Source organism: Netta rufina, assembly GCF_964035555.1.
Source record: "Netta rufina genome assembly, chromosome: 18".
Lineage (NCBI taxonomy): Eukaryota > Metazoa > Chordata > Aves > Anseriformes > Anatidae > Netta > Netta rufina.
Genome location: NC_140142.1, coordinates 2,226,456 through 2,241,725, shown reverse-complemented (window position 1 = coordinate 2,241,725; position 15,270 = coordinate 2,226,456). Strand labels below are relative to the sequence as shown.

Genomic DNA, 15,270 nt, shown 5'->3' with positions numbered 1-15,270 from the left:
TATGAGGGGCAATTCAAGAGGAAGGCTGAGGCTTGACTTAAGTGAAGGGTAAGGCTTTTTCTGCACAGTGTGCTTGCATACTCCTGTAGTGGAGGGGAGGCAGGTTTCATGGTAATTCGTTGTCAGGATTGTAGTTTATACTAGCTGATCTTTAGCAGCTACAGAAGACATGACTGTCTGTCTTTGGGAGGTGTCTGCAGGCCAAAGCAGAGCACAGATCATTTGCAATGAGCAGGAGCTGCCTCCTCTGCAGGCAGAGCTGCAGCACAGGAGGGTCTGCTGAGTGTCCGTCTGTCCCTCCCTGGCCTTGCCTCCCCTGGCAGCAGCACACTGACATTCGGTGTGCTTGGGGGAAGGGGAGTACGGGGAAAGTGTGAGGGGTCTGGAGATGGGCACTTTGAGCCTGGATTCCTCTTGGAGTTTTCATGTACAGATTCAGGGGTGGGATTTGAATGTCCTTGTGGGCCCCTTGCAAGCTGGGATAGTCTATGACTTCATGTCTCTATGAACCTATGAGTGCAATAATTTTGTAGCTCAATAAATACCAGCACAGGCCAAATGAGCCTAAGCATGGCTGTCATCTCTAAATGAAACTCGGCACTGAAGGAATCATCCTCTTTATCTGAGGATCTACAAGTTTTCACTTGAAATGCCCAGTTCTTATGCCTTACAAAACAGAGTGGGTTGGGCAGAAAGACAGAAAATACAAAAATAAATCCCAGCAGCCCTGCTCTGCAGTTGGGTGAATTGGGAGCAACAATATTGAAAAGTTCTTTATTATCAGGTGATTGAATATGAGATTACCCCATCTTCCTCTTTACCTCTGGAAGTGGGGCAGGACTGACACATTGCCCAGAGCACGGTCCCTTGCCACCCCGGACACCCTCAAGCAGCATCAAGAAGAACACAAGAAAGGGACCTGATAAATGTCTGACTGAAATGGTTTCCAGGGCAGTTATGTGAGAAATGTAAGAACTTTACCTCAGGTATGTCTTCATATTTGTTAAAGATTTTTTCATCCTTGGGCAGTAACTCATGCTCAGAACCAGCAAATGCCCAACATCAGCTCTGTGAGCGAGTTCCTCCTGCTGGCATTCGCAGACACGCGTGAGCTGCAGCTCCTGCACTTCGTGCTCTTCCTGGGCATCTACCTGGCTGCCCTCCTGGGCAACGGCCTCATCCTCAGTGCCGTAGCCTGCGACCACCGCCTCCACACCCCCATGTACTTCTTCCTCCTCAACCTCGCCCTCCTGGACCTGGGCTGCATCTCCACCACTCTGCCCAAAGCCATGGCCAATGCCCTCTGGGACAACAGGGCCATCTCCTATGAAGCATGTGCTGCCCAACTCTTTCTCTTTGTTTTCTTGCTTGTAGCAGAATATTGTCTCCTCACCGTCATGGCCTATGACCGCTACGTTGCCATCTGCAAGCCCCTGCACTACGGGAGCCTCGTGGGCAGCAGAGCTTGTGCCCAGATGGCAGCAGCTGCCTGGGGCAGTGGCTTTCTCATTGCTGTCCTGCACACGGCCACTACATTTTCCCTGCCCCTCTGCCAAGGCAATGCTGTGGACCAGTTCTTCTGTGAAATCCCCCACATCCTCAAGCTCTCCTGCTCACATGCCTACCTCAGGAAAGTGGGTGCACTTCTTTTTAGTTTGACATTAACATTTGGTTGTTTTATTTTCATTGTGGTGTCCTATGTTCAGATCCTCAGTGCTGTACTGAGGATGCCTTCTGAACAGGGCAGGCACAAAGCCTTTTCCACTTGCCTCCCTCACCTGGCCGTGGTCAGCCTCTTTGTCAGCACTGTCCTGTTTACCTACCTGAAGCCCCCCTCCATTTCCTCGCCATCCTTGGACCTGGTGATAGCAGTTCTGTACTCGGTGGTGCCTCCAGTACTGAATCCTCTCATCTACAGTATGAGGAATCAGGACCTCAAGGAAGCCTTGTGGAAATTGCTGTTTAGATGTGTTGCAGGACAATAAGTGCTCAGTCTGCTTCTGCAGATGAGTCATAATGTTACTTGTTATAGGAACGGCCTATAGTCTTTTTCTTTTTGTTTGTGTGCTTGTGTGCAATTTTATTACTCGATTTCCTTAGTTTTAGTTCGGTTAACGTTACCCACTAAAATGATATTATTCATCCCAATTCCACTTTGGTATGTATTTTTCAAGTCTATCTCAGCGACTATACAGAAAGAGCCCGTCTGCCTGTGAACTTAAGGAAGGAGCCTGCACTGCCGCCTTATTCTGACATCCTTCCTCTGAGACCAGGCCTGGCTCTGCAGGGGCAGTGCCCGTGTGCAGGGGTGCAGAGGAAAAGAGTCCCATCCCAGCAGCACGGCCAGGGATCACCAGTGCTTGGGGCATGCAGAGCTGCTCTCTTGCCACTGCCGCCCTCTCCTGCTGAGCCCTGATGGTGGGGTCAGGCCCGGCTGCTACTCTCACTTGGTGCCAGTGGTGCTGTGGGGCTGTGCTGGGACTGCAGGCAGGGACAGGCAGTGGGCACGGCAGTGGCACAGCTGGCCTCCACTGCAGCACTTCCCTCCTAAGGGGGGATCTCCTCCGGGCACTGCCTGAAGGCTGAGACCTTCCTGCAAAGCTGCTGTCAAGATCAAGCCCCAGTAAGAGGCTCCAATGGGGCACGATGCTTTCCTTCTTTCCACAGGTTCTCGGTGTGTTGAGAGCAGAGACTCAGCATGGATTTTTATGGATTTGGGGCTGATTCAGATATTCCCTGTTAGTTGTTAGTGCCCCTGAGTTTATCAGTGTTCCCAGTTCCCAGGCACTGGGGCTCTACAGCACACGATGGGGCTGATGGCTGACAGCACCTCACAGGACTGCAAGTAATTGGCTCCTGTGTGTCAGAGAGGCTGGGAGTCTAGCAGCAGTGCCATGGGCTTGAAGGATCACAACCTGCTCACATGTACCTGAGCAGGTCCTGGGCCATAAAAGGGGAGTTTTGTAGGTGTGGTATTATGAGCTCAGAGGTACCTCAGAAATTCCTTACCCAGTCCTTAGTGAATGTCTGTAAAGTAGATTGTGAGCTGAGCTCTTTCTGAAGTAGCTGACAGGTCATCCCTCGACTACCAGCTGGCAGTACCCAGGAGTCCCCAGACTGGAACAGGTCTTGAACAAGGGGTGTCATGTCAGAGGTGTCAGCTTTTTCCTAAAAAACAGGGCTTCCTTCAGTTTTCCATGCAGGGGTGGCCACTGCCTACAAGATGCCCAGGGATAGCTACAGCCTGCATGAAGGCCTATGAACAGTTATCCAGGAGCCGTAGCAGCCATTCTAGATCCAAAGCTGGTGGGTAGATAACAAACTTTTGGGGTGTTGCAGAGCTGCTAGGCATGATATGCAGGGTGCTCCTACAGACCTTTGTGCCCTTTGCCTTCCTGACTACAATGCCACTTCTCTCTCAGACGTGGAGTAGCCAGCAGAGGTAAGAGATACTCTGAGATCATGAAAGCCATCAGAAAGCTGCCCCTAAGAAGTTGACTGACATGGGGAGGTCAGGAGAAGCTTGTACAGGAGAGGTGTATGGTTTTGGGGGAAGGAAGAGGGGCTTGGCCAACACAAACTAACAATTTTTTAAGAAGTCCGAGGGTTGATGCTGCTACAACACTGACTCTGAAAACATTCCTGCCAGGCTCTTACCTTGTTTCTAACCCCTCTTACTCCTCACCATAACTGTAATATACTACTTTTAAACTCAGAACTTCCCTTGAAGCCAAAGATCAAACCCATAAGCCTTTACCATTAACTTCTTGCTCACCCTAATCCCTGTCTTTATCACTTAGCTAAAAGTGCTTTAATTAAACCTTGCCCGCAGACCAGCCCTAAAAATAACCCTATCCCACAGAGCTTGACCATATGCTAAATTCTGACCTGACACCATAAGCAGATCACCAAACCCTACTTCTAACCCCTATCCAGGAAGAAGGCCTGGACATGCATTTCTCTGTCCCTACTGCAATGGGAATGGAAAGTAGGAGGCACACAACTTGGTCATGTCTATCCGAGGAGTTTGAAGCCAGCGGTAAGCCCATGGCTTGAGCGATGATGGTGAGGCAACTGTGTCTGGTCAGCTGATAAACCACAGGAAGGATGCTGGGTTGGAAGTCCTGTCTGAGGTGTGGTTTCTGAGATGGCTGAGCTTTGGTCATTAGTATGAAACAGCAGGAGAAAAATCAGCTGTCACAAAGTACAACTTGGAAAGTGGACTCTGGGTTAGAGAAGGAAGAAATATCCCTCAAAGGGGTCAGAGGTCACTCAGATGAAATCTTAGTAGTCTTAACCAGTCTATAACCATGGCCTCAAATTAACTTCTCTAGTAATTCCATTGGGAGACTTTCACAGTAATGACCCTCAGTGAGGCCAATTTAATGCTCCAAGAAACTTTGCTGTTTGCTTCTGACTTTAGCTGCTGGAGAGATTTCTTCTGTCTCCTTGCAGTACCTGAGGTACCTGAGCACCAAATACACCATGGGGACATTAAAATGCTGAAAGCCCTAGCAACCCATGTCTGTTCTGACCATTTCCTCAAGAGTTGCACAGCTAGTTAGAAAACTATGAGAAATGTAGTTAAAGAGGAAGACATCAAGAAGGATAAAGAAAGATTTTTTTGTATTCACTGTTATTTTTCAATGGTCTTGAAATCAGGCAAATAGTGATAGCAGTATTCCCCAACTGATGTGGATCCAGGTTTTTTCCTAATAAGGTGTGGGAAGGTAGGAAAAGCAGTCTCTTGAGGCCGGACACTGCATGGACAACCTCATTCCTCACCTCTTGGCTCTTGCACTTCTCCCACTGTTCAGCTGAGGATTTTATTGCTTTTCCTTACACCAGATTGTGGTGGTTTTACTCAGGTGGGCAGCTGAGCTCCACCACAACCGCTCTCTCACTCCCCCTCTCCTCAAAGAGGAAGGGGGAGAAAATACAACACAGAGAACTCGAGGTTTGAGATGAGAAAGGTTTAATTAAAGGGAAAGGGAATGGGGAGGAAAAAAGAAACAAAAGAAACAATCAGCCCGCGCGGAAGCACAGAGAGAGGGAAAAAAAAATTCTCTACTTCCCATCAACGAGCGATGTTCAGCCACGTCCTGGGAAGCAGGGCCTCAAAACGCGTAGTGGTTGTTCAAGAGGAACAGCCCCCTCCCCCACGAGAGCCCCCCTTTTTATTGCTGAATGTGACATCAGGTGTTACGGAATATCCCTTTGGTTGGTTTAGGTCAGCTGCCCCGGCAATGTCCCCTCCCCATCACTTGCCCACCCCCAGCCTGCTGGCTCTTGGGGGCTCAGAAGGAGTCCTGATGCAGTGCCCGCACTATGCAGCAAGAGACACAACACTGGAGTGATATCAGTGCTGTTCCAGCTTCGAGTGCAGAGCACAGCACTGTGCGGGCTGCTGCAGGGAAAAGGTGACTCCAGCTCAGACAGACCCAACACACCCACTGAGCACCTTGTCCCTGCAGATCTCCTGACATCTCCTGGCAGCTCCAGATTCCTCTCCAGGCTGGCATTGGCCATCTGCCCAACTGCAGAGGGCAGTGTTGTCTATTTGGGCATGTGCTGCAACAAAGGGAGTTCTTGGCCTAGCCCTTGGTTCCTCTGGGACCACCCTGGGACTTTCAGCCTCTGTCTCTCACTCCATGACAAAACCCAGAAAACAGACGAGCAGGGAAGAAACCCTTGGCTCTATTTCTAATAGCATTTGGAAGAGGTGTCCAGTGTTCTGGGTTTGCTCTGAGCAAGACCCTCTTGTTACTGTGGTGTTAGCAAGGAGGCCAGCTGTGACCCAGGGCTGCACAGTGCCTGCTGCTGCCTGCAGCCACAGGGATGTCACTGCAAAGACAACAGGACTGTCATCAATGCATATGAGACCTTGAGACTAAGATGGATACAAGAGCACAAGAAAGCAATGAGGAACCAAAAAGAAAGAAGCAGTGAAAAGGCCATGTCCTGCTGCTGGCCATGGCCATGGCTCCAGGGAAGCAGCAGCCCCGACGCGAAGGCAGCAGAGAGGCAGAGCCTAGCAGGCAGTGAGGGGCAGCCCCAAGGGCCACCGGGGCTGCTTCTGCGTGTCGCAGCTGGGCTCTTGGCCCCAAGCCCCTCCTGCATTCTGGGGCTGCTGCACCAGCTCCAGAAAAGATTGGAAGAGATTGCAGCTCAGACCAATGAATTTCTGATGGCTTTCTTATTAGGTTTATCTACACAGGAAGCCATCTTCTACGGGAAAATAATTGACTTGTAGGGGGATAGGAATAATATTTAATCAAAAGTGAAATAATGAGAGAAAATAATAATACACACATTTATTAATAGAAGACATCATATTATTTTCTTTCTGAGAATAGCTGGGATTTCTAATATTATGCATAATATTATAGGTGAATTTGCTGAAGATGTGTGTATTCAAGTAGAGTCCTGATGGAATCCCTTAGTTCCTGGTTCCTCAAGCTGTAGATGAGGGGGTTCTCTACTGGAGGAACCACAGTGTACAGAAGTGTGACCACCAGGTCCAGGGATGGGGAGGAAATGGAGGGGGGCTTCAGGTAGGCAAAGATTGCAGTGCTGATCTTCAGGGAGGTGACAACCAGGTGAGGGAGGCACGTGGAAAAGGCTTTGTGCCGGCCCTGCTCAGAGGGCATCCTCAGCACTGCCCTGAAGAACTGCACATAGGACAGCACAATGAAAATGAAACAACCAAATGCTAACAAAATGCTAAACAGAATTGCCCAAACTTCTCTGAGATAGTCATCTGAGCAGGAGAGCTTGAGGATGTGGGGGATTTCACAGAAGAACTGGTCCACAGCATTGCCTCGGCAGAGGGGCAGGGAAAATGTGTTGGCCGTGTGCAGGACAGCATTGAGAAAGCCACTGCCCCAGGCAGCTGCTGCCATCTGGGCACAAGCTCTGCTGCCCACGAGGCTCCCGTAGTGCAGGGGCTTGCAGATGGCGACGTAGCGGTCATAGGCCATGACGGTGAGAAGGAAAAACTCTGCATCAAAAAAAAAAGATTAAAAAAGTACTTGGGCAGCACACCCGTGATAGGAAATAGCCCTGGTGTCCCAGAGAGAATTGGCCATGGCTTTGATTAGAGTGGTGGAGATGGATCCCACATCAAGGAGGGTGAGGTTGAGGAGGAAGAAGTACATGGGGGTGTGGAGGCGGTGGTCGCAGGCTACGGCGCTGAGGATGAGGCCGTTGCCCAGGAGGGCAGCCAGGTAGATGCCCAGGAAGAGCGCGAAGTGCAGGAGCTGCAGCTCACGCGTCTGCGACTGCCAGCAGGAGGAACTCGCTCACAGAGCTGATGTTGGGCATTCTCTGACTTTCTACTTGCTTCTCTGTTGAAGAGGAGAAGGCAAAGCAATGTTAGAACACATTTCTCTGAGGAAAATAGGAAATAAAACAGAAGGGTGGATAACTCAAAGTCAGAAAAATGTCAGACCAATGAGCTTTGCAGTATTGTTGCAAGCAACTGAGCTGATTGAGGAGCAAAGCTGCAACTATTTTCCTCACTTTATTTTATCCTAGTTGCCCGTATAACACATAGGAGAGGTATTGGATGGTGGAACTCCCTGACATTACTTCCACACTCCAGGTGATATCCTGTGGGTGCCAAGAGTCAAAGGACTTGTCCTCTGGGGAAGATTGAGCAGAGCAGCTCTTCCCATCAGTCCTGTTCTCTGCTGCCCTGGGCTACCCCTCTATGAGCTACAGGACCATCCCTCTCAGGTGCTGCCCTGAGAAGAAACAGGAGACAGCTGAGAGCAGAGAAGCCCCACTCCAAGTGCAGCTGAACAGAATCTTCACCTTTTCTCCAGGGGACTGATCAGGATCTCAGCTCTTCCCTCCTAGACAGGGCTGCAGAGGCCTCATTCCTGCTGCACACAGACAGCCATCCAGCACCATGGACATGATGTTAGTATGGAGGTGTATTTTCCTTGGGCAGCTGGATAACACAAGGATGCCACGAGAGAGCTGCATCCTGCGGGAGAGCAGCCTGCAGCCCAGGAGGATGCCACGGACAGAGCTGGATATCTGAAAGCTGGAGTGTCCCATATCCCAGCTACACCCCCTGCAGGGTCTGGAGGAGGCTTGGCCACTCCTCTCTTATCTGACCAGCTGTAGCTAGGTTATGACACTCCAAGGGGCTTCTGCCAGACTTCCTCACCTCGCAGGGCAACCCATCAGGACTCTGGTCAGTCCAAGATGGACTGAGCAGAGCTCAAGTGCTCACACGAGATGTGTGAGCAGGCAGAGGAGAGCTCTGCAGCCCAAGGGCACAAAAAAGCCCCAGCAAAGAAGCCTGGTGAGGGATTCCTTGCAGCCCTGGGGCAATGGCAGTGACCTCATGAGCTGGGTCTGCCTCCCAGCCTGCCCAGCACGGCCCTGCAGAGTGCCCCCATGCCCGGGCACCACAGCCCCCTCACTCTGCAGAGCACCACCGCCAGCTGGGGCTGGGGCTGGGGCTGGGGCTGGAGCTGGGGCTGAGAGGGTGCTTCCCCTGAGTGTCTGCTAGGCCAGCTTCAGGCTTCTGGATGTGAGCATGATCTTCGCTGCTCATTAGGAGCTGAGAGACCGCCAACAGGCATGGGGCTGGAACATTGCCTGTAAGATCCCTCCTGCCCTAACACCTCAAAGGACTGGCACAGGACTGGCTGCTGTGTGTCAGAGAGGCTGGGAGCCCAGCAGGTGTGCCATGAGCTTGGAGGATCACAACCAGATCACTTCCACCTGGGCAGGTCCTGGCCCAAAAAGGGGGTGTTTTCTAGGTTTGGTATTATAAGCTCAGTGGTGCGTCGGAAACACTAAGTCCAGCAGGAAGCAAATGGCTGTTAAATGGCCTGTGAGGTGACTGCTTTCTGAAGTAGCTGACAGGTCACCCTTGACTCCTGGCTGGGATCTGTGCCTTTAGGCTCACATCTGCCAGTGTCCATGGTAGGGCAGCAGAAGGCACTTGCTGTGCATGTAGTTTCTGAGATCGGCTCTTTCTAACTACCTGCTAGGCCCCATAGTGGAATAGGTCTTGGGTAGGGGTTGTCATGTCAGAGGTGTCAGCTTTTGCCTGAAGTCATCCTTTAGGACTGCTTTCAGTTTTCTACACAGAGGGAGCCACTGCCTCCAAGACGCTTGGGGCAAACTGAACCATGCATGAGGGTTTGGAAAAAGATAGCCTGGGTGCAAAGAAGCCATTCCATATCTAAAAGTTGGAGGCAGGAAACAAAATTTTGGGGTGGTACAAGAACTGCTGGGCACATTGTGCAGGGTTCACCTACAGCCTTTGTGTTATTTTCCATCCTGACTTAGGTGCAATATCAGTCTCAAGAAAGGAGTAGCCAACAGATATGAGACAGATACTCTGAGATCATGAAAGCCATCAGAAAGCTGCCCCTAAGAAAATGACTGATATGGGGAAGTCAGGAGAAGCCTGGCCGGGAGAGATGTGAGATTTGCGGGAGGGAAAAGGAGTTTTGCCAGCAGAAATTAATGATTTCTGTGAGGTTCGAACATTCAGGCAATGTTAATTTTGCTGTAACGCTGACTTAAAATAGTCATGTAAAGCCCTTGCACTACTTTAATCACTGACATTGATTGTCAATTCTAAATGCTACTCCACACCCTGACAGGAATCCACTACTCTTATGCCTGACCTCAAAGTATCCCTTGAAGCCAAAACTCAGCCCATAGCCCCTTTCCCTTACCTTTACTCTCTTGCTCACCCTGATCTGATCAGCTTGTCGGCCACAAGGAGGAGATTGGTGGGAATGCTCTGAGGAGCTCAGCTCTGCCTCAGCATCTCCTGCCCCAGGAGGAGGATCATAACTGTGGCAGGGACTGTGAGGTCACTTCTGTCTCTGCACTTGATAGGGCAGCAGCAGGAACGTGTCACAGAAAGGGACTGGGAGGTCACTTGTGTCTGGAGGTGGCAGGTCAGCCTTGACTTCTCCCTGGGATCTGAACTTTTGAGCTGACATCTGGCAGTGGCCCTGCTAAGCCAGCAGAAGGCACCTGCTTGGCATGCTGACTGTTGGCATTGCTTCCTTACAACACTGTGAAGGGCTGCGGAGGTGTCAAAATGAAGTTCTTCTAGTAGCATCACAGTACCCACCACATCCCACAGACCCCAAGACTAGCCCTGAGCCAGACAGGGGGGTGTAGGGTCTCCTCTCCTAGTGGCCGTGGTCAGGCCTTGGCTCTTCTTCACTGAAACCAACAAAGACTTTTCTCAGCACAGTGCTTTGCCTGTCTGTAACCATGGCCTCCAATTATCTGCCCTAACAAGGCCCTGGGGAGGCTTTGTTAGTAACAGCCCTCAGTGGGGCCCATTAATACTCCAAGTCACTTCAGCTTTTCCTCCTGAATTTACTTGCTCAAGCGGTTACATCACTCTCCTCTCAGTACCTGAGCTGATTACAGGGGGACAATCACTTCCCTGGACCTGCTGGCCACACTGCTTCTTATGCAAGCCAGGATGCTGTTGGCCTTCTTGGCCACCTGAGCACACTGCTGGCCCATATTCAGTCAACTATCAACCATCACTCCCAGGTCCTTCTCTGCCAGGCAGCTCTCCAACCACTCATCTCCCAGCCTGTAGCTCTGCTTGGGGTTGTTGCGCCCCCAGGTGAGGAACCCCACAAAAAGAACCTCAGAAAACAGACGAGCAGGGAGCAACCTCTTGGCTGTATTTCTGGCAACAGCTTTGGAGAGGCGTCCAGGCTTCTGGGTTTGCTCTGAGCAAGACCCTCTTGCTACTGTGGTACTAGCAGGGAGGCCAGTTGTGACCCAGAGCTGCACAGTGCCTGCTGCTGCCTGCAGCCACAGGGATGCCACTGCAAAGACAACAGGACTGTCACCAAGGTACATGAGATCTGACAGCTTATCCGAATAAAGAGCAAAGGAGAACAGTCCGGAAGCCAAAAGAGAGCAGCAGTGTCAAGGCCACGTCCTGCTGTTGGCCATGGCCATGGCTCCAGGGAAGCAGCAGCCCCGACCCAAACTCCATGTAGCAGCTGGGCTCTTGGTCCTAAGCCCCTCCTGTGTACTGGGGCTGGTTCCTCAGCTTCAGAGGGGATGGGAAGAGATTGCTGCAGATAACAATGTAGACCTGATGTGTTTTGTTGTTGTTGTTGTTGTTGTTGTTTTTGTTTGTTTGTTTCTCTACATAAACTGCTTCTTTCGATAATTAGATGACTGGGTCATTGTAAATGAAAAAATAGAAATAAGAAAAACAGGTAGCAGGTTAAGGATAACATAATTTAAATCAAAACAAATAATTTGTAGAAAATATTTATAGAGAAATGTAGTAACAAAAAATTTTCCTCACAGTTCCTGAAATAATCAGGGAACTCACAAACATTATTGATTGCAAAGAAGCATGTATCCAAAGAGTTTCCTTACTGCATCCTTGAACTCCTGGTTCCTCATGCTGTAGATGAGGGGGTTCACTGATGAAGGAACAACTGAGTAGAGAACTGACACAATAAGATCCATGGATGGGGAAGAGATGGAGGGGGGTTTCAGGTAGGCAAACATGCCAGTGCTGATAAAGAGCGAGACCACGGCCAGGTGAGGGAGGCAAGTGGAAAAGGCTTTGTGCCGGCCCTGCTCAGAGGGCATCCTCAGCACTGCCCTGAAGATTTGCACGTAGGATAACACGATGAAAACAAAGCAACCAAAGGCTAAATAAACACTAAACACAAGTGGCCCAACTTCCCTGAGGTAGGCATCTGAACAGGAGAGCTTGAGGATGTGGGGGATTTCACAGAAGAACTGGTCCACAGCATTGCCTTGGCAGAGGGGCAGGGAAAATGTATTGGCCGTGTGAAGGGCAGCATTGAGAAAGCCACTGCCCCAGGCAGCTGCTGCCATCTGGGCACAAGCTCTGCTGCCCAGGAGGCTCCTGTAGTGCAGGGGTTTGGAGATGGCAACGTAGCAGTCATATGACATGACTGTGAGAAGGGAAAACTCTGAACCAAAGAAGAAGACAGAAAAGAGAACTTGGGCTGCACATCCTTGATAGGAGATGGCCCTGGTGTCCCAGAGGGCATTGGCCATGGCTTTGGGCAGAGTGGTGGAGATGCAGCCCAGGTCGAGGAGGGCGAGGTTGAGGAGGAAGAAGTACATGGGGGTGTGGAGGCGGTGGTCGCAGGCTACGGCGCTGAGGATGAGGCCGTTGCCCAGGAGGGCAGCCAGGTAGATGCCCAGGAAGAGCGCGAAGTGCAGGAGCTGCAGCTCGCGTGTGTCTGCGAATGCCAGCAGGAGGAACTCGCTCACAGAGCTGATGTTGGGCATTTCCTATTTCTGGCCTTGGGGTCCTGAACAAGGAACAGAAAAACAATGAGTGTTTATCAGAGCTATCTTAACAGAGTTATCTTACAGAAAAAAATATATATATACATTAATATCTTTTTTTCTTTTTTGCCTTCATTTCTCATTTCAGAGGAAAACTCATTCAATTTTTCATTTAATCCCTCCCAAATGATTCTCCACTTCCATTTTGACTTTTGACAGGTCCTTTTCATGAGTTCTGGCTGGTGCTGCTAGAGGGTGTCACTGAGAGCACGCGACTTGCTGTGGGCAATGTGGGAGTCAGTCCTGCCCTAAGCAAGTGGTAAAGATCATATGATGAGTTTTCTTTTGTCTCTTTTGTTCTAGCAGCCCCACTGTATTCAAATAAATCCTTGTGTGTCATCAACGTGGTGATGGCTTCAGTGCAGTGTCCTTGAGAGAGCACATCAAGTCTGTGTGTTAGTCCTAGTGTCAACTGCCCTGTACTGGTGTCTCTTTGACCTACGGGACAATTGCACTCTTATGTTTGCCTGAAACAAACCAGGACACTGCTGGGAGCAGAGACATCGAGGCTCAAAGTGCCCAACTCCAGACCCCTAAACCAGTCCCCATACTACCTTTCCTCCAAGCACACTGAGGACTAACTCCATGGGCATCTAAACCCCCATCCCCAGCCAGCCTGCAAACAAGACCAGCAGCAGCACGGCCAGCTGGAGAAGCCAGGAGGAATGCCAGCGTGCTGCTGCCAGGGGAGGCAAGGCCAGGTAGGGACAGACGGACACTCAGCAGACCCTCCTGTGCTGCAGCTCTGCCTGCAGAAGAGGTAGCTCCTGCTCATTGCAGGTGATCTGTGCACATCTCAAGCAAGGAGATACTCTCAAAGACAGGGCACTGGGCATCATAGGGTTTGCAGCTCCTTAATATCAGCTAGAATAAAACATGTGAGGACCACAAGGATGATGTTGGTGCAGTCTGTGGGCTGAGGTGTGGGAAGGGACTTCATGAAGTTCATTGATTAAATATTGATCCCTCACTGCAATGCTCTAGCAGTCTCAGTCTGCAGTACAAACCTGACCACCTATTACCATGAAACCAGCCTCCATTCTACCGCAGGTATCTGCAAGCACAGGCTACAGAAAATGTCTTGCCTTTCAGGTAGCCCCTGCCTTGGTCTTCCTCTTGAAATATGCAATCATAAATGCTATTCTCTACAGCATTTTTTACTCCTTTCTGGAGAAACAGAGAGACCCACCCTGACAGATGCTATCAGCTGTCGGATGTGCCAGCTTTAGAAGACCCCTCTGGTAACCCCACCTGCAGTGTCCTGTTGCCAGAGCCTCACGGTGTCAAGAGCCTGCAGATGTGTCCTGCCACACGCTGCCCTCTGTTGTTGCGCTCCTCAGTGCCTCCAAGCCCTCTCTCCGTCTCTCCTCTCTGTGTGCCAGCTGCGGTCAGAGCCCCCAGCCCTGCTGCGCTGTGCAGAGGAGCTGCTCCTGGCCACAGCTGTCTCTCTGCAGCACTGCCTCTTGCCAGGAGCTGCCCTTGTGCCCAGGAGCCTGGCCCAGCTCAGCAGCACAGCACCCAACCATGGCATCGCTTGCTCTGTGCCCTTGGGCTCCCTCGAGGTGTCCCCAAGGCCTCAGGGTTGACAGCTCCCCAAGGCAGCAGGGTCTCTGCTGGGGTGTGGTGGTTGAAGAAGACTGAAGGCATCACTGACTGCTTCTCTTCTGTAGATGTCAGAGACTGATTTTTAAGTGTGATTTGTGCTGTTGGACTGTGGTTGTCAAACATGAGTACAAATGTTTCCCTCCCTTAACCCCTATTCTGTTCCCAGTGTATTGCAGGACACATCAGCCATGACAGGCAGGGATCATTTCACCCCTCCGAACGTGTTCTAACAAAAGAGGGGGGACCAGAATGCTGTAAAAGGTTTCCATGAAGGAAATAGGGCACTAAGACACCATTCATTGAGTTTCCCTAGCTGTCCATCTGGGAGATCCTCTACCCATACACAAATATCTTCTTCCCCTGTTAATTGTCCAGCACGGTGACTGGGATGTGGAACACCCTCATCACTATGCTGGTGCCTGACACCAAACACCTGCAGATGCTCGTGGCCTTCTTCCTGGGGAAGGTTTGTCCTCCTTGCACAGCTCCAGCACCCTGCACAAGATGCTGGCCAGCTTCCTGGCTGGGGACAGCACCCCCTTTGCTCACAGAGGTGGCAGCACTCTCAGCTGCACCTTCTGCATGACCGCAGTGCTTCCTGCTGGGGACCATGCCCTATGGTCAGCCCTGGGCTGTATGCCATCCCTGTTCTCTGCAAGGCTCAAGAAGTGGAAGGCCTGACTCCAGAAGGCAGCTGTACCTGAACCAGGGCAATTTCTCTCATGTACAGGAATTCTTTCTCCTCCTCCCAGCTCTAGCATTGTGGCCCCAGTGTCGTAGACACCTCTTGAGTGGTTTTGCCCCATTGCTGGAGCTGTCCTGCAGTGTCACGGTGATACTCATGGTCTTTGATTTCATAATCTACATTTTGGATCCAATCTACCTCTTCCCTCCCATACAGTTTTCATGTGCGTGCATCCTGTGTTGGTAGGCTCAAGCCCTTATCCACTTGCTCTTCTGTCCTCATGGGTGTCACTGTTTCCTATGACACCATGATTATCTCTATGTGAAGTGCAGAACAGTGCATAACATAAGCTACTAATACAATCAGCAAGTCAAAACTAAATAAATAAATAAATAATAAATCAGTATCTTATTTCCTTCAAGCATTTGGTACGGCATTTTATTTATTTATTTATTGTTTGTTTGTTTGTTTGTTTGTTTGTGACTGTACAGCAATCATAACATTAGTCCACACAGGAACAGGACATACTCTTAGGCATGAATAAAATTTCTCTTTTATTGAGAAGAACTTTTGGTCTTCCTCCTCAGAGATTTTAACCAAGCCCTTTCCCAAACCATCATCAT

At 50.5% G+C, this 15,270-nt stretch overlaps 2 protein-coding genes across 2 annotated transcripts; one reads left to right on the top strand and one right to left on the bottom strand.

The window, feature by feature from the left end:
• Positions 1-1,052: 1,052 nt before the first annotated feature.
• On the top strand, positions 1,053-1,985 carry LOC311216143 (olfactory receptor 14J1-like; the record flags this gene model as incomplete). Its single annotated transcript, XM_084297688.1, has 1 exon — positions 1,053-1,985. One exon carries the CDS (start codon positions 1,053-1,055, stop codon positions 1,983-1,985), a length of 933 nt encoding a protein of 310 aa, XP_084153814.1.
• Positions 1,986-11,361: 9,376 nt separating this feature from the next.
• On the bottom strand, positions 11,362-12,297 carry LOC311216142 (olfactory receptor 14C36-like; the record flags this gene model as incomplete). Its single annotated transcript, XM_084297687.1, has 1 exon — positions 11,362-12,297. The coding sequence occupies one exon, from the start codon at positions 12,295-12,297 to the stop codon at positions 11,362-11,364; it is 936 nt and encodes a 311-aa protein (XP_084153813.1).
• Between the last annotated feature and the right edge of the window lie 2,973 nt (positions 12,298-15,270).